The sequence below is a fragment of the Leptodactylus fuscus genome, chromosome 3 (assembly GCF_031893055.1).
Source record: "Leptodactylus fuscus isolate aLepFus1 chromosome 3, aLepFus1.hap2, whole genome shotgun sequence".
In the NCBI taxonomy this organism is placed as follows: domain Eukaryota; kingdom Metazoa; phylum Chordata; class Amphibia; order Anura; family Leptodactylidae; genus Leptodactylus; species Leptodactylus fuscus.
The window spans coordinates 112,082,098-112,102,369 of record NC_134267.1 but is presented as its reverse complement, the minus strand read 5'-3'; the positions used below and the strand labels follow the sequence as shown (position 1 = coordinate 112,102,369).

Below are 20,272 nucleotides of genomic sequence, written 5' to 3'. Positions count from 1 at the left end.
ATGGATGGGAAACATCAGTCTTTCGCTATAACTCCTTGCACACAATACATATTATTCTTTTGTAAATAACTTTAAAAAAAAGAGGGCAATCCCCTTTGTAAGTGTCATGGGTATGTCCAATGAAACGTTTTTGTAAGGTCCCTCCCGTTACAGTTCATTAACTCCTACAGTATACTATAGACAGAGCAGATATTACTTTTAGATGGATTTCCCCTTTAAGTATACATTTTCCATGCCTATTTTAGCGGATCATAGTGAAAAAAAAAAACAAGTTCTGTGATTTAGTGCCAGGTAGGTGCATAACAGCTTAATTAAAAGCTGAGTTATACATACTTTGAAGCTGCTTTAAATCAAAGGTTAAGTGGTAAGATGCTTCATAAACCTCTAGAAGTAGATTTTCCCATCAAACTCTTATAAACGTAATGTATATCAACTGCTGGAAAGTTCAGAAAATTAATCTCCTACGTAGATATAGCCTTTAGCCTTTTATGAAATTTCAATTTGAAAGAAAAAACCTTTAATGCAAAAACCCTAACACTATTTCAACAATTAATATACTGTAGGTTTGGAAAGAGATATAAATTGTCAAGTTCCAAAATGCAGATCTTGGATCTATATTGATTTCACCTTTTTCCTTTCTTTTCGCTTCGTAAATTAGGTTTAGATGATATTAATGCACAGTCAGGTTGTACAACTTAATTTTGACACCAAATATTTATTTCTAGAATGAAATATAAAGTCACTTGAAAATACTTTGAATGTGTTTAACAAAAGCAGCTTCTAGCCCAGTTTACAAGACACTTCATAAATCAAAAAGTACTTTCAATTTTATAGGGAATTTGATCTTTATTAAATATGTTAAACAATGCAGTATGTCTATAATTACAATTTTAGATGTGGCTCTTTGGCAACAATAGGGACAGCATGCGCTTCTCTGCATGAAACCTCATTCTCTGTCAAATTATTTTCTTATTCTTTATCTTGTAGTGACAGTTATGAAAATATCTTTCCTCTACAAAGCACTGAATAATATCCCACTAATTCCTTAAACATGATATGTGCTTGCCTCCTATGGCTAACATAATTCAATGTTATTATTGGAGATTTGGTTTTGTGCAAATCAATACTAACTACAAGTGTCTGTTACTACAACAGTGCTGCTTTGTCTTCTGGCCTCTATGTAAGCACCTTTACAATGATACATTATACTGTGCACAAAATGCTAAATACTCTGGATATACAAAAGGATATAATCTTCATTTATCTAATGAGGACAATTTCATATGCATTATTGGGGGAGATAAGTATCTTCATTGAGAGGATTCTCAATACTATAAAGACTGATACAGTTATTATTCTGTTGCCCATTTATTTGACATTTGGTCATGCAATTCTACTAGGGTTGAGCGATCGGGATCGGAAAAGATTGTATTCCGATCAGCGATTGAGTAATTTTCACAATGGTGATCGGAATTCCGATCCAAATCTTTTCCAGCGGGATCAAGGTCAGAGGTTATCTCAAGATCGGCTCATACCTAAAAGTGTCTTTTACCATAGAGAAGCATTGACTAGGGTTGAGCGGGATTGGGATCGGCTGGAAAATAATCAGAAATCGGATTTTAAAATCGATCCTAAAATCTCAAGATCGGCTCAACCCCAAATACTACATTTTTCTTGTAGCTGATTGAGAGGCTAGGGTTATGCTAAAAAGCAGTTGTCACGATGAACAGGGATTGTATTGTTGTACAGTACCTAAAAATCTTTGTTTTTGCTGCATCTTTAAAGTGTATCTGCTTTTGAGAATGGAAGACACATTATAGTAATTCTATAGTATGCCTTTAATGTTCTTGTCTTCTAAATGATGAGAGGAAAATGTCAGATTAAAAATTTAATTTGAAAACCTTTTATACTAATAATTCATGGATTTTATTAATATGTGAGTATATATACATCCATATTTCTACATTTTTTTTTTTCTATTTCCAGGGGGAATTTTTGAATATGTTGAGTCGGGACCCTTTGGAGCAGAAGAACTAGCCTTCAGATTTGCAGTGAATACAATTAACAGAAATAGAACTTTACTTCCAAACACAACTTTAACATATGATACTCAAAGAATAAACCTCTATGACAGCTTTGAAGCATCTAGAAAAGGTAAAGTTTGCATTTTTTACTTTTAAAGTTCAAAACTAAAGATATATCTCGAAATATGAGGAGGGAATCAAAAACTATCTGCACTTCAATTGTGATAAAACTTTTGTTGGCCACACTTATCAGCACTTTCCGGAGGAGGACACTGTCTCTCCTCAGGTATATGCGAGAGATGGACAGTAATCCAAATAGTTTCAACTTGAGCTTGCTTATTTAATTATTACAAAATTGATACAGTTCATCAAAGCCACATAGAATATATCAACAAACAGTGGAAAAATTAATAAATAGGTGCCACGTTTTGGGCAATACTTTTGCCCTTCATCAGGCAAAATGAAGTAATGATTAGAGTTTGAAGTGGGTTATATATATGGGGTCCAATAGTCAAGCATTGGACCTGGAGGTGGTGATATGTCAAAAAATGATGTATTTGTTTTTACTGAAAGTCGATTACAATAAATTCAGAGTGAGCATATTTTTGACCCTCATATTTTCATTTAAGCATAAGAGAATATTTGTAATATACTAAAAGGACTTTGTCAATGGAAACCAGCCCTGCAGATAGATATGTTACTGTCATATGAATCTGAATCTGGAGCAATGAGTCAAGCAAGAATATGACTGATCCAAAGAGCTAATCTACATATTGTCGCAAACATTGATGCCTTAACACAAGGGGAAAATACTGTTTGATTCAGGGGACCTTAACATATAATATATATATTGTTGGATACTGATGGATATTGTTGACAGACTCCTTTTGAGAGCTCCATGTACATATCTCCAGTTCACATGGATTACTTTAAGGGAATTATCTATATTTACTCACCAAGGCAACAAAGTAACTGCAAAACTCATCGCCAAAAGACACTTTTCTTCACTTACCCAAATCATTCTTTTAATTGGACCATTAAACATTACATAATTGCCATAAGAACTGTAAATTAGAGTAGCATCAAGATCTCTGATGGCACACGTCACTATATACCACCAGCTGTTTTATTGTATAGTGAGTGACAAATCTTGCTGTGTGATATACAGTCCATGGTTATGTGATGGACACACAGGTTATACATTTTATTATTAGGCAGATGTCTGATTGCTCTGCTGTGACTGTAACAAACTGTGCACCTGTGTGCTCGTCATTTGACCATGGACTGTGTATCACATGACCATGTTTATCCACTGGATGTCAACTGGTTTACAGCAAGAAGAGATCTAGGAAACCATGAGGAATTGATATAGAAAGTATATTGGAAAATTGTATAATCTTTCATTATATAAACAGTAACATTTCTCTATTATTTGTCTGAAACTGGACAACCCCTTTAAATTGGACAATATAGAATGCTAGATTAATGTTACAAAATAAATCCTTAATTTCAATCAATTCAAAAGTTTTTTGGTTTTTTTTTCAAATCAGCCATTACTGGTATAGAAATTAGAGATGAACAAGTAGTACTCGATCGAATAGGTGTTCGATCGAATACTATGGTATTCGAAATACTCATACTCGATCGAGTACTACTAGCTGTTCGAAGTTAAGATTTGATGCAGAACCAGCATTGATTGGCCGAATGCTACCAATCAATGGCCAATCAACGCTGGTTCTTCTCTTACCTTTAGAAGTCTTCTCCCTGCGCAGCGTCCCCGCATCCTCTTCCGGCTCTGAATTCACTCTGCCAGGCATCGGGCCTGGGCAGAGCCGACTGCGCATGTCCGCTTGTAGCCCAGGCCCGATGCCTAGCAGAGTGAATTCAAGGCCGGAAGATGCCGCGTGGACGCTGCGCAGAGAGAAGAATCCAGCCCGACCCTCACTCATGGACTTGGTAAGTAGAATTTGATCGAATTTTGCCTACCCCTGAAACGAGCATTTCCCCCATAGACTATAATGGGGTTCGAAACCCATTCGAACAGTCGAACAGTGTGCGGCTGTTCGAATCGGATTTCAAACCCTGAACATTTTAGTGTTCGCTCATCTCTAATAGAAATATCTTACATAACAATGTTCTTCAATGTTCAATGTGACCATTAATATTCAATGTTCAATGTGACCATTAAAACATAATAGAGAAAACATAACATTTCATGTCTACAATCTTTTCATGACAATATTTGCTATTGTATAGTCATCACTATATACATTGCCTTGAACAACGCTAAGAATATCCACAAATTAAAAGCACATTTCATATTTAAGTGATATTTATCTTTTTCTCAGATATGTGTTATAACGTGAGGTTGAAAGTCACTTATCTAAACTGCAAAGGTCACATTAGAACCTTATAGTTTGTTTCCTGCAAATGAAAAAAAACCTTTTACAATCATCTTTATGCTATAAATTTGACAAGCTTTCCTATTCACGAACATTTCCATTAGTAAGAGGGAGCAGAGATCAGCACAGTAAAAGTACATAAATGCCTATTAGATATACATATGCACTCCTAGAGTTCAGCACAGAGCAAACCTTAATGGATTTTTAAACACCCAAAGTGTATTGGCTAGTGGCAGCAAACAGCTTCTTGACAAAGGCAAAAACTATACAAATCAAGAATAATCTATATTTGACTGAGCTGAAATATTTATGTATGGCCATACTATGTATGCATCTTCATGAAGCAATATAGATGGAATGCATAGAAAAACAGCACATTGTAACAACATTTCTTCTAGTTTTAATTCAATACATATTTAAAAATTATTTATAGGCATATATGGCAATAAGAGGTTTCTTTCCTGAAGGCTCATTTTATGTCTGAAGTGGTCCCCCAAGTATTAGCGTCCTTGTCCTCTGGTATAACCCCTTCCCCTGATAGCTACACAGCCTGCTTCTAAAAAAAAAAAAAAAAAAAAAAACCTTGTTCCATTCCTAATGAACTCATTTAATTTTATCTCAGAAGTTACCCATTTAACACCATCCTTCCTTCTAGCTCACATTACTGTCAGTTCTAAAGAAAGAAAGGACCCTCACCTCTTGGCAATCAGGTTGGGTTGTCTCTTGAGGCAAATGGTCCACCTTGAACTGGTGGGGATTATACCCACTAGAGGGCCCAGAGATATCACCCTGAAAACTTTCACCATTATTCAATATGTAAGATGCAAGATCCCATGTTGTATGCAATCGTAATGGAGGATCTCCGCATGGCCATATACTAATATGGGGCATTGATAGGCGGTCATCATGTTAATTCCTCTACTTTTGCAGATGATGTTCTGGTCTATGTCTCCTAGCCACAGATCTCCTTCCTTGTCTTAAGGAAGACAATTGCTGAGTTTAAGATAAATATATCTAAGAGCTTACCATTAAATATAATCATTGACCCTTTGATTTCTTTTGGCAATCACACCCTCTTAAATACTTAAGAGTGCACATTCCATTTGATATGACCCAAACATTACCCAAACAACTATACCCCCCTGTTACAGTCTATTTATCCAGGATATTTGATCTCAGAGCATAACTTGAAACTTTTGGTCCTCAGTGGAAACTTTGTCATTGGGCTCCATTCCTTAATTAAGTCATTTAGAATAGCGGGTTCAGAGTCAGTAACAACTGCTACCTGTGCATCCCCTCTATAGATATGCCCCTGAAAATGAGAAAAGAGAGGAAAGAAGTTTAATTAACATTAGTGTAGTGAGGGTAACCTGTGGGTCCTCTTGGCTTATTGGCCAGGTCATAGCCTTGACGACTTCAACCTAAATAATGATGCCAGTGTTTATGGGAACCCTAAGGGTCCTGTGCTTGGGTGTGACTGCATCCTCTGGTCTCATGGTCTCAGAAATGGTCTGAGACAAATGTTGAACAACTCTTACTTGTTTTAGGACTCACTATTAGAATGTGTAAGCTCTAGCAGTCTTGCTCTTCACTCTTCCTTAGAAATAGACCTTTCACCCCAAATATAAGGTACCAAAGAATTCATCGCAAGCTTAGCCTCAGTGTTTCTAGTCAGGCATACTGGAGACAACCACCTGAGATTTAACCACATGCTCTCAACCTCTGGGTAGATACCCTGTCAGGACTTGGTTCCAATGGTGGCACATACCCCTAAAGCAAACAGGGGCTACTCCCAATTGTTATATTTTTAGAGGTTTTTTTAGATGGTCTTCAAACTTGCAGCGAGATATGAATTTCTTTGAATATCTTTGTGTAATGACAATCCCTCACATTAAGTATATTTCTGTTAGTTATGGCCTTCTCATTGATCAGACATCAGATACTCAGTTTTCTTATGTTGTAAGCTGTTACAAGAATTGGGTTTCTTTCCAGCAAGCGAGGACTGATCTAGGGCGTTTGCCCTATGCCATACATTTTCAATCTCCTGCAAGGCCCAGGAAGCTAACATTAAAAACCTATATGGATGGTATAGGATCCCAGCTACTTTTCACCTTATATACATCTCAGTATCAAACAACTGCTGGTGCTGTGGTAGACAAAGTCAAAATGCTACACATCTGATGGAACTCCCCCTCCCTTCTAGTATTGGGCAAGGCAATTATCTGATGAGGTGCCTAATGAGAGAAGATATCAATAATTAACCAGCCTCCATCCTCTTATCAATCCTCCCGGATCACCAAAAATAGCTGCAAGAATGGTAAATCTCAGGCTCTGGAAGAGCTCAGAGGCCCCAACAGTAATTGAGTGGTTTCAGGCGCTAACTCACTTAAAACAAATGGAGGACCTTGTTGTGTTACCTGCACAGGAGTCCGACAGACTGGGGCATGAAGCCACTGGATTGCCTTTCAGCTTTTTTTGGAGTGTGTGCTGGACTCTTATTGTAGGCCTTAGAATCTTACCCATGGTTGAGTCATTTAGAACTTTCGACTTAACTTTGATTGTTTTGTTCTTCTTAGTTTAGACTTATTAGCCTAAGTTTATGGTTCAAGATGACAATATTTCATTTATGATACATTAAACAACTTGCAATGTGCTGTCCATAAGTATTATTACTGTTATTATATATAGCATGCAGTTATTTTTATGGATTTGAGCCGCTTGATGTGAACAGTGTTATGCCTCCACCAACCATCCGTTCTGAACTACTTGCACTGTATTATTTGCACTGCTTATGATTCACTTTAACCTTTTCTATTTTGTAACTATCATCAATGTTTTGATAAAGATTGTTATAAAAATGTAAGCTAAGACACTAAAGATAACAGCTTTTTAGAAGGTATAGCTGAAGCAAATGATTTTATTTTCCATTTTTTTCTTGACCCGAATATCTTAGAAGAACTAATAAACCAAAATATTTTCTTGTAATCCACACAATAGCGCCTTCCTTCCGTATGCCTTATTATAGCATATGGATGCCATATTGAGTTGTCCTTAGTTTGGGACCCTTCAGTATGACTGAGCTGTAGGTTTCTAATAAAATAAAATCTCCAGCAGACCTGGCCTGTACATGAACCACATTTATGACTGAACATTCATTTGAATGATTGTCATGTAATAATACATTTCCTCTGTAGGAGCCACAGGAGGAGAAATCTATGCTTAGCCACATCATCCCCAGTAAAAACTTTGGATTGCTGACTATATCAGAAGCTGAACCTGCAATGATCGGTTGAGTTCTGAGTAGACTTCCATCTAAAAAGAGACTGTATTAGTGAGAAAATCTTTTAAATAGGGAAATGTAACACATTTACCTCTGCTTCATATTTAGAATTGCACTGTATTACATACATCCAACACCTCTCCTTTTTTCTTTTAGCTTGTGAGCAGTTGTCTCTTGGAGTGGCAGCTATATTTGGACCATCACACAGTTCTTCAGCCAATGCTGTACAGTCTATTTGTAATGCCCTTGGGGTTCCACACATCCAAACTCGCTGGAAACATCAAGTCTCAGATAACAGGGATTCATTCTATGTCAGCTTGTACCCAGACTTTTCTTCACTGAGTCGAGCAATTCTTGATTTGGTGCAGTTTTTCAAGTGGAAAACAGTTACTATCGCCTATGATGACAGTACGGGTAAGAGAAACTTCTTAAAGATCATCTTAAAGATTTCAATGCAAGTGATAAATAGATTCTCTGCAAGAAATAGATTTAACAAGGTAGTCTTTAAACATTTTCTTTAAAAGGAGTTTCATTTTAAAGATCTAAAACAGTCTGAAGAAACTATTGATTTAGTAAGATCACTCTTTTGACCTTCTGTCTGCGTAAACAACATAGCATTTTCCTCTCTGACCTTCCTAAATGTTAATCGAACCCAATTTGTGCCATTGGGACTCAGACACTATTCTTTTTAACATGCTGTCTTTTTTTTATTTTTATTAAAAGTGTCTTGAATGTAATTAGACAAGTTTTTAGATAACTGGGATATTTGATGTCGTTTTATTTGATGAAGTAGATTATAGTGACTGACAGTAACTAACCTTGTACATTTCTTTAATTTTCCTGTTGGGTCTGGAATATAAAAGCTTGCTTTCCTATATGTGTCAATGCTTCCATGCTTAGCGCTAGCTTGAATTCAATTGTTTTCATGTAATAGCTGTCTGGGTTAATCTTTTTAATAGCATTACAGTTTCATCATAATATCAGAGCAGTGTAAGTGTCCCAATGAGGTTTATTGTGTAAATGACCACCCTTGTGCAACATAATTGACACACAAACGATAGAACTTCAGCAGGCATAATGACATAGGAAAAATGTTCATAATTAAACTAACAGTAAATGTTGCTTTAATTATGCTGTGTGAAGAACAATGTAACCTGGCAGAAAATGATTGATTTGTTTTCTCCATTAGTAAAGTGGTAGGAAGCTGGTGTAGTATACTTACATTTAGGTTAGCTATGTACATGCTGAAAAGATCACTGCAATGTTATCACACAGGTTCTTTTAGTCTTATATTATGCTTTTTTTATACACTGTATACCAATAAGTATTTGGACACCTGTGGTAGAATAGAAAAACAACATTTATTCATATTCAATAGTTGGTAGAACCCAGCAGATGCCTCCTTACGGATGGTATTGATCAACACAATACTCCCAGATGCCTGTTGAAACTCCTGGTGTATGTGAGCCATCAGTTGGGTGCGGTTTCTCTGGCCAGCACTCGTCAGTCTCTATCTCCCAGTTTTGGGGGTCTGCCAACTCAGGGCACATTCCAACAATCACTGTTCACCTTCAACTTCATAATCACATAGGCCACTGTTGATTTTGGGTAATTCAGTTCGCTTGCAATGTTCCTTAAGGATTGACCATTTCTGTGATTCCCCACAATTACCCCTTTCTTGAAATCAGACAACTCTGCACTTCGTGGCATCTTGCATGCGACTAATGCCAATGCACTAATGCCAATGCTGTTTCCTATTTAACGGCTGAAGGCGTAACGTACATCACGACTTCAGATATCTTCATTTGCATGGGTGTCCAAATACTTATTGGTAGACAGTATATTGAAAACATATGTATCAGGATGGGCAGGGTGAGACCAAAAGGAAGTGTTGTATGTAGTATAACCACATTTCCCTCTGGAATTGAATGGGACCTGGGAGAGAGTGCAATGAAAAGAGGGAGAATTCCCTCATAGCAATGAGTTAGGATAAGTTGGGGCCAGATATATTTTCTCAATAACTGTCCACTTATTATATGCTCTGAGTGAAGTCTAAGAGGGAAAACATTTGAGGTGTACTACCCAACAATCCTTAGAGATTTCGGGAACAACCAAACCCCTGGCAGCTAAGAGAACAAATTTAGGGATCCTATGGCTTCCAGTGTGCCAAATAAATCTCAAAATAGTTGACTGCATTGACCTTAGCTCCCCCACAGGGACCACCACTGGAAACATATCAAAATAATACAGAAGCTTCAGTAGAAGGGTGATCTTGACTACCGCTATGCATCTAAAAAAAAAAAGTCATGGGTAGGCGTTGCCACCTTTTTATACCTTTGCATAGCTCCACAAATAAAGGGGGAAAATTAACTCTATAGACTGTGGAGTAAGATGAGATATGTACAGTGCATTGAACCACCAAACAGCAGTCCCACTGCCATTGTAGAGCCCATGTATGTCAATGGGTTTAGTCACAAACTAAGTTTTGTATAGGTTTGACTTACATGGCAGAAAAAGAAATGTGCATGTCTACTTCTCTTATCATATAGAATTGTTGACAAATACAGAACTGTTCTAGATTATTTCTAAATATTATAAGCAATTAAGATAATGTATTATTTTTCTTTTACAAAATTAAAGCACAATGTCATCTCTATGGTAACGTTAACAATGTGCACTACAATAAAAGCATGTTATTAATGTAAAGAAGAATGATAACAATTTTAATACTGTAATAGTAGACAGTAATTACAATAGTAGAATACTCACTGAAGCTGTAATCTATAATATTCTATTTTTAGTTATAATAAATATCTATGTGATATATCATATAATGAATATATTAGTTTATCCCGTGAGGAATATTATAAATGAAGAAAGTATCAGAAGCTTACATTAAAATTCAATATTTAAAACATGTTCTTCAAATACCTTGAGACAAACATTACTATAAAAGCCACAGCTGTTTCAATGCAGATAGCTTTATTTTTATCATATCGTGGATTTTAATGGATGAATAATAGAAGATTTTCAAAGTGATATCTATGCTCCTTATCTACATATTCTACGTACTTTCTACAGAAAGCAGGAAACTACTATTTGTGCATTTACTAATACAAAAGTAACTTTAAGGTTTCATTAAATTGTTCATGGAACAGAGAAACTTGTTTCCTATGGGAATCCAACTCTCTAGATTCATAGCTCTTTTTTAGGCGTATGGTATGCATACTAAAAGGATATAAATAACGCTACATATTTTTAAAAAAGAACTTAAAAAGACCATATGGAAACTGAAGCTGTCAGGTACCGAGATTGCAGACGCTGAAAACTGTTGTACAGTCGACTACTGAGTAAAAACACAAAAGGAGTGCCAGGTGTTGAAGATATAAACATATTTTAAAGATACACTGCCCCTCTGCTGTAAGATTTTTTTAAGATTTTATGTTCTGTAATCTCATACTTTTTAAAGTTGGTAAAGCTCAAAACTATGTTTAGAATATTTATTGGATAATAAGAAAAATATATGCAATGTATAAATTAAAATGTTATTAAAATCTTTACAGAATTTTTTTCTATGGTTTTTTTCACTCATTGAAATGACTTCTTCAAATGTGCATCTGTCAAACAAATTAATTTAGATACCTAAAAGTCCTGAGTTAGGTTATTACAGTCAAGTATTCTAATGGGTGTATTGGAAGAAACCCTAGATTCACACAACTGAGTTTTACCAGCCTGAAGAGTATGCTTCGAGTGGGACTCCTAGTATATAGTATTACGTTGCTGGGATGTAGGGACTCCTAGAATCACATAACTATTATGCTAGGAGTCCCGCTCCAGGCATGAAGATCAGACTGGTAAATCTGGCCAATACATGGACCAAGTTTCACAGGACAAACTTGGTTGTGGGAAACTAGGGCAACACAGTTATGTTACACCAATGAAACAAGAAGTTATGGAAGATAGCTCCCATCCTATTCTTGGGTAAAGTCAGAAGAATTTCTTCTTTAACTACAAGGGAAAGTGTAGGAAAGTATTTAAGAAGAGAGAGAACATGCATAGAACTAGGAGCTTTATTAGGCTCGATTCACACGATAATGAATGCTGGTTGTTTGACGTCCGTTTTTTTATAATGGACGTCACATGGCATTAATTTCACTGTCAGTGTATGGGGCCAATTGCATGACTGTTTGGTCATGTCCTATTTTTGACTTTTTTCATGGATCCCTCCATACACTTGAATATATGGGGAATCCATGAAAACGATTTTGCACTGCTCTCATGTGTATGTAACCTTAGACTAGTAAAAAGACAATGTTTGTGGAGTTAGGCCATTTGCACTCGACCGTGCCATTTTTCAAAGAACTAATGTCCATGAAAAGCAGCCATGTGTGTCTATGCAGGTGCAATTGGCCATGCAATGGCCATTACAATTATTCAATGGTCTTCACAGAATGATTCTCACTGGGAGTCATTTTCTACTGTCTATATATGTCTATGTATGTTTTCAAGGATAGTACTTTTTTTTTTTAATGGCCATGAAAAAATGGACCCTCAGGAAAATGGACATATTATTAAACACATGTGTTGCACATCCATTTTTTTTATTGTCATTAGAATAATCTATTAGGGTTTAGGCAATACTGAATTACATTTAATTGCTATATATATATATATATATATATATATATATATATATATATATATATATATATATATATTGTGGGGGAGGTAGGCTCAGTGGTAGCAGCAGCGGACCTGACAGATACCGACACCAAAAATCAGGTTCAACTGGGTTTAGCCTGTGTGTTTATTTGGCATCAAAATAGTTTGCAAAATAGGCAACACAAATACCTGCCCAGCTAGGCGACTAACTACACAAAGGAACTCTACCTATACGTGTGGCTTGCTTCAGCCCACGGACAAAAAATCAACAAAACAGAAGCTGTGGAGCACCCACTGGTCTCAACAGATATCAGTTTGGATGGACAGGACCTGGCTCCACCACTCTACCCCAGGAACTGCCCAGGACTGAAGTCTTGAGAGGCTTTATAGGCCTGTGATTAGGCCTAACTGTTCCCACCTGTGCACAAACTCCTTCCTGCTGTAGGATGAGATGAGGTTAAACTGACTGATGAGGCCTTGCTACAGCTATATGAAGCCCTCACTCACCACACATAAGAGAGGACTCTGGGGGAGATATAGCGTCCTTCCAGGATTTTTCCTGTCATTTTCTTACAATATATATATATTTAATTAATTTTGTATGAGTATTTAGGTATAGGAGCAATCTACAGAGACTATAGAAGGCCTCCAAAACTATTGCTCTGTTGCTAGCAGCTAGTTTGGTGGGTATTGTATATGCTCCTTACCTTATGAAACATTTCAAGAATGTGCACCCGTAACCGTTTCCTGTGCTATAGACATGCTGTGGACATCCTTGGCACAAACAAAACTTCTACAAGGAACTAACTCTTGGCACTCTATCATGCTGTTTATGTAACTACTGAAACAATACAATTTATAATGCCTAAAAATTGTAATGTCTCTACATACGACTTAAATTTACGCACGTTTGTTTTCAAAGCAACCATAATATTAATTACTTATTTCTGAAATATAATTTTTTTGACATATTACTTACATTTACTTGTTTTGCATTTGAAATAAAGGTAATCTCTAACTGAACGCTGGCTATGTTTTTACTTCACAATAAGGCAGAACGTTAGAGCGTTAATAATAAATTTTCGACAATTATTCAGCATAATGTGTATTCCAAAGTAATAAACAAGTTTTAGGAGGCATCCCATTCATCGTTAAAATGTGTAATGAACATGTGTTGTTCTGTTTTATAATGCTTGAGTAATATAAATGTTTAGATTTGTTACAACATAATCTGTATCATTAACAAGAAATATTGACCCATGTTTCTGAGAGTTTAAACAATATAGTGAAGAGTTGCTTAGTTGGGTCATTTTAAAAAAGTAACTTATCTTCCTGTTATTGCTTGAGATAGCGCTTCAAGAATTTATTTAAAATGAACTAGTACAAATTTATCATCCTCTAGAGCATCAGTAATAACCATTAACCAAGCTCTTAAATTTCTACATTCCAAGTACCTATAAAATTGTTTACTCATACACTACAATGTATTCATTTATGGAGTTTTACATAGTCTCCGACCAACATTTTATAGTCACTAGAAATGAGCAAACACCGTTCGATCGAATAGATATTCGATCGAATATCAGACCGTTCGAGGTATTTGATTCTGATCGAATACCACGAGGAAAACACAGTAAAAATTTGTATCCCCTCCCACCTTCTGTGGCGCGTTTTTTGCACCAATAACTGCGCAGGGGAGGTGGGACAGGAACTACGACAACGGAGGCATTGAAAAAAAAATCGGAAAAAGAAATTGGCGGCTGAAATCAGGTGACCTCCACTATAGATGAATGGTGAATTTAACATTAGATTGATTTGAGACTGTGAACTATGTGACTGTGAGACAGGGACAGATGTACAGGCAGGGTTAGCTAGAGATTACCTTTATTTAGGTGGGAATGTCACTCACCCAGCTCTTTGGGGCTCTATCTGGTCGGGATCCCTGTCAGCTTGCGACATGCGCAAGCTGACTTTTTCCCATAGGAATGCATTGACTAGCATTAAGTACATACAGAGTACAGCATTCGGCCAATCAACGCTGGTTCTGCCGGAGGACGTGGAGTCTAAGATTGGTCCACAGCAGTTTCCATTGTGGTCTGATCTCAGATGTAGCAGTACTGACACAGCTCTGCTACACAGAGAAGCAGCAGAGCTCATCACACACAGAGATGCAGCAGAGCTGAGTGTGCAGCAGGGTTCAGCGCACACTCAGCACTGCTACATCTGAGATGTAGCAGTGCTGAGTGTGTTTTGAACCCTGCTGCACACTCAGCTCTGCTGCATCTGAGATATAGCAGTGCTGAGTGTGCGTTGAACCTTGCTGCACACTCAGCTCTGCTGCATCTCGGGTGTAGCAGAGCTCAGCGCACACTCAGCCCTGCTACATCTCCAGTGTACAGAGCTGAGTGCACAGCCAGCTCTTCTTCATCTCCGATGTAGCAGCGCTGCCCGTGCACTGAGCTCGAATGCATCTTCGGAGCAGTCTCCATTCTGGTCCGATCTTAGACTCTGCCTCCTCACAGACTAGCCTCTGGCAGAACCAGCGTTGATTGGCCGAATGCTGTACACTGGCTAATCAACGCTGGTCAATGCATTCCTATGGGAAAAAGTCAGCTCCCGCATATCGCAAGCTGACAGGGATCCTGACATAATACAGTGACTTGGGCATGTTAGTCCCAACTGCTGTCCCAGTTGCATTCTAGGATGTTGGCATCATTTCCTGTGGTGTGATAGTGGACTTGATGACTCTCCTGAGTCGAATGGTGGGATCCCCTGAAACAATTTGTTCGAATAGTCGAATATTGAGCAGCTATTCAAAACGAATATCAAATATTGAATATTTTACTGTTCGCTCATCTCTAATAGTCACCCACATATCAGAAATATAATCATGATTTCCTTATTGTGGTTGGATAACCTTCTTGTGCATGCACTGTCCCTGTCAGCTTTTTATTTCCTTGTTAAGAAGATAACCACAGTAAGGAAATGAAATGACAATAGGAAGAACACAATTCCATTTCATGAAATGGTCATGTCTACAAGATACAACAATTTCTGAATTGTCAAAGCTTAGGGTCAATATCTAGAGGACAATACATATGCCCAAAGATATATTATGTGGAAACTGTCCATCAACTGAGAAGGAGAATTTCTAATCAGCTATATTAATATGGATTAATATGGGTGATGACACCCCCTATCTAGATATATGAAGGTGATATTACACAGTTTAACCTACAGAGCATAACCCAAACATGAATGGGCCCCAGAATAGGTGATCTGTACAAAAAGGTATTAATAGAGGAGGCTCGCTGGATTCATAGATTAAACCGATTTAGTTCCTCTGGATTAACAAAGGTTTTACATTTACACCTTTAAACAGCTATGGTATATACACTATATTTGTTCTGCCCTTTAAGGAATGTGGTGTTTTTATCAAAACAAGAAAGATAGAACCACACGCCAATAGAGATTATGCTTCAAAAAAGTTTTTCTTTATTAGTGCAACATTTCGGGTGTTTCACCCTTCATCAGGCACTTAAAGGTATATGAACAGGAGAAAATCATCAAAAGGTGTCAGCATGATGCAATGTAGTCCAGTGTAAGTAGATTCCCAGGCGATGGGGCTGGTGAGCCTAATATGACTAATACCGCTGGGTCAGCTAGGACACTCATGTGAGCCTGCCAGGGAGATGAAAAAAAGTCCTCACATTGAAGATCAAGGAACTCACCAGACAGGTCAGAGATAAAGTTGAGGAGAAGTTTAAAACAGGGTTAGGTTATAAAAACATATCCCAAGCTTTGAGCATCCCAATGAGCACTTTTCAATCCATCATTCAAAAATTGAAAGTGTATTCTACAACTGCAAACCTGCCAAGACATGGCCATCCACCTAACCTGACAGATGATGCAAGGAGAGCACTGGTCAGAGAAGCAGCCAAGAGATCCGTGATCACTCAGAGATGCAGAAATCCACAGCTCAGGTGGAGAATTTGTCCACAGGACAACTAAAAGTCGTGCATGACATAATTCCGACCTTTATGGAAGAGTGGCAAGAAGAAGTTGAATTCTTCCAATGTTGAGGGAAAGACATAAGAAGGCCCATTTGAAGTTTGTTACAAGCCAAATAGGGGTCACAGCTAACATGTGGAATAAGGTGCTCTGGTAAGATGGGACCAAAGTTGAACTTTTGGCCTAAATTTAATGCGCTTCGTGTGGCGAAAAAGTAACATTACTCATCCCCCTGAACATTTCATGCCCACTGTGAAACATGGTGGTGGCAGCATCATGCTGTGGGGAGGCTTTTCTTCAGAAGAGACAGGGAAGATTGTTAGAGTTGATGGGAAGATGGATGGAGCTAAATACAGGGCAATCCTGGTAGAAAACTTATTGGAGGCTGCAAAAGACTTGAGACTAAAAGGAGATTTACCTTCCAGCAAGACAATGACCCGGAACATACAACCAGAGCTATAGGGGAATGGCTTAGAACAAACAATATTCATGCGTTAGAATGGCCCAAAGTCCAGACCTAAATCCCATTGAGCATCTGTGGAAAGACATGAAAATTGCTGTTCACAGACACTCTCCATCCAATCTGGCTGAGCCTGAGTTAGTTTGCAAAAAAGAATGGTCAAAAATCTCAGTCTCTAGATGTGCAAAACTGGTAGACAGATAGCCCAAAAGACTTAATTGTGGAGAAAGGTGGTTCTAGAAAGTATTGATATAGGGGGGGCTGAATACTTTTGCACATCACACTTTTCAGATTTTTATTCGATTACAATTTTGAAAACCATGTATCATTTTCATTCCACTTCACAATTATCTGCTACTTTGTGTTGGTCTAGCACTTAAAATCTCAATAAAATACATTTCAGTTTTTGGTTGCAAAATCTAAATCTTCACAAGCATATTAAAACCTAATATACTGTATCAACATGGTAATTTATTAAACTATATACATGTAATGCACATAAGCACAAAAATAATCACTGAGAAAATGTAAAATCTATTAAAGGGATTCTGACGGCAGGAAAATCATTATCAGACTAATAATAGTAGCTTGTAAGCCTGCTTTTATGCTTTTTATGAAAAAAAAAAAAATTTTATTCTCAAGCAAATGAGCTAAACGTACAGTAGTCTTAAAGGCTCTTCATCTCATATTGGGGTTTCGTTCTCCAATCCTAAGAATTGCCCCTAACTCCAGAGTGTCACTCAAGCAATGGGGGAGGAGTTATTTATTAGTTAGGGTGATTATCTAGAGCAGGGAGTGAAGTCCCAGCAGAAGAAGAAGAATCTCTAAAGGCGTTTTCAGCTAATTTGCATAAGAATAAAATTCACTAAAAAAGTACTGTTATTACTGTGATAACAATTTTTCTGCTGACAGACTCCTTTCAAGGAATTGGATATGACACAGCAAAAAATGCTGCATTTTACAGTACCAGATGGGATTTTGGCTAATCGTATTCACACACTGCAGAAAATAACAGCATGTCAATTATACCTGCGGAAATATTGACATTTTCTGTATAGGTATAATAAGAGGAGAAAGCCCTCTGCTCTTCTCTACGTGGGGCCTTAGCTGAAACTGATATCACATGTCATTTATGTCATATGGATATTCTGAAAGTTGTGGGTCCTAAATCTGTGCCATTCACCTAACTCCAGAATTAAGTAACCCTAACCCTGTCCAAGTGACTTCTGTTCTATAATATTTCCTTAATTCCTAGGAGTCAATAGGAACAGAATAGCAGAGTGATCTCAGTGAGCTGTTTCTTTATTCCTGACCACCTGACTTGCTTTCAACTGCATCATTAAAGTGAAGTCCAGAGGGATCTTCATTCTGAGCCATCGTAGTCTGATGAAAGGAAGCAAAGAATAGAATAGAAGAATAGCATAAAATAGAATCAACTTTCTTGATCCTCTTGGTGAAATTGATTTTTCCAACAGCTCCAGTTAACATAAACAACACATGGACACATGTAACGTCAATACAATCCAACATCATACAAGAAGAGAATAGAAGATATAAAGAGTCTATACAGTTGAGTTCCATCAGGAGGGTACCAGGAGCTTAGTGACATCATGAATAGCCAGTCACTAACAATATTGAAGAGTGAGATCGCAGAGGAAATTAATGACCTTTTAAATCCTTTTCCGGTGTAGCACAGCTGGTTGAACCTTCCACTGAAGATGCTACCAGAAGGACCACATTGAGGGGGTGTGAGGGGTTCCCCTTGATCATCTATTTTTCTTAGGCTCCTCTTCTGTACAGTACCCTCCCACTTGTTAGCCATCACTCTGGCCCTCTTGAACAACTGATCAATATTTTTAATGTTCCTTGACTCCTTGACCTAGAATTACCCCTCCCCCTGAGCCAGGGCCCAATGATGTGACCAATGTTTGGTATAAGATAGTAGCTCCTTACGCACCTCAAAGAACTGCAATTGCCAAAAGTAGAACAGACTACTAACCTTTTTCTTACACCTTGTCTGCATTCAGTCTCGAGTCTAGTTTATTATCCAGATGTACTTCAAGCACCTGTTAGGATGGGCTCTTGCAGGTTCGCCTTCAGGCGCACAGCACCACCTGCGGGCCAATCCAACCCTCACCCTCGACGTCGGACGGTGAGACGACTAGAGGCTAAGTCCTGTTTTTGCCACACTGAGCATGCCCGGTGAGGTCATGGGCACCGCCCTGCTGGGTGGGGACTTCTCTTTAAATAGCTTGAGTTTCCACCGCCCTGCGCTCACACTTAAAACCAAACTAGGGAATGACACTGCAGGGATAGGTTCCAGCAAACATTAGGTGACAGGTTAGGCCTCTCTGTGGGGATACCTCTGTCTATGACTCTGGGAACATTTAGGTAGAACCTGTAAAACCTGAACTGCCAGATCCACACTAGGGCTTGGGAGCAGCAGACGCTGTCCCAGCCTGTGACCCTGCAGCAGGTGTGGTTTCACTAGTTAGCCTACTGCTTGTCTCCCGCCACTGCTACTCCTAGTGGTTAAGAAGTTCTGTTTGGTTTTCTGACCAGGGGTGATGTTAACCCCTGGCAGCCTGGGCTGCAGCCTAAACTCAGGTGCAGTCCCCCAGTAAAGATTACTGGTGCGCGGCTATTGCAGCTAACCCACATTAAGAGCTGTACACACACCACTCACCCAGTAAGGTTAACTGAAGTGAGTCCTCCTTGGCGACTAGTGTACTTTAAAGCCGCACCTACATCATTCACCCTGTGAGGTTAACTGGGGTGAATTCCCTTTGCAGCCCTGTTCACATTTGGAGCTGCACCGTCTCCTTTCTCCAGTGACATTAACTGGTGTACACTCACCGGCCACTTTATTAGGTACACCTGTCCAACTGCTCGTTAACACTTAATTTCTAATCAGCCAATCACATGGCGGCAACTCAGTGCATTTAGGCATATAGACATGGTCAAGACAATCTCCTGCAGTTCAAACCGAGCATCAGTATGGGGAAGAAAGGTGATTTGAGTGCCTTTGAACGTGGCATGGTTGTTGGTGCCAGAAGGGCTGGTCTGAGTATTTCAGAAACTGCTGATCTACTGGGATTTTCACGCACAACCATCTCTAGGGTTTACAGAGAATGGTCCGAAAAAGAAAAAAACATCCAGTGAGCGGCAGTTCTGTGGGCGGAAATGCGTTGTTGATGCTAGAGGTCAGAGGAGAATGGCCAGACTGGTTCGAGCTGATAGAAAGGCAACAGTGACTCAAATAGCCACCCGTTACAACCAAGGTAGCCAGAAGAGCATCTCTGAACGCACAGTACGTCAAACTTTGAGGCAGATGGGCTACAGCAGCAGAAGACCACACCGGGTGCCACTCCTTTCAGCTAAGAACAGGAAACTGAGGCTACAATTTGCACAAGCTCATCGAAATTGGACAATT

At 38.4% G+C, this 20,272-nt stretch overlaps 1 protein-coding gene across 1 annotated transcript in view; it reads left to right on the top strand.

Moving 5' to 3' along the window:
- Positions 1-20,272, top strand: part of GRIK2 (glutamate ionotropic receptor kainate type subunit 2) — a 627,159-nt gene that overhangs the window by 229,190 nt on the left and 377,697 nt on the right. Inside the window, exons 3-4 of the mRNA XM_075268133.1 lie at positions 1,987-2,154; positions 7,863-8,120. Coding sequence (XP_075124234.1) covers positions 1,987-2,154; positions 7,863-8,120 — 426 coding nt within the window. The remainder of the gene's footprint in view (positions 1-1,986; positions 2,155-7,862; positions 8,121-20,272) is intronic.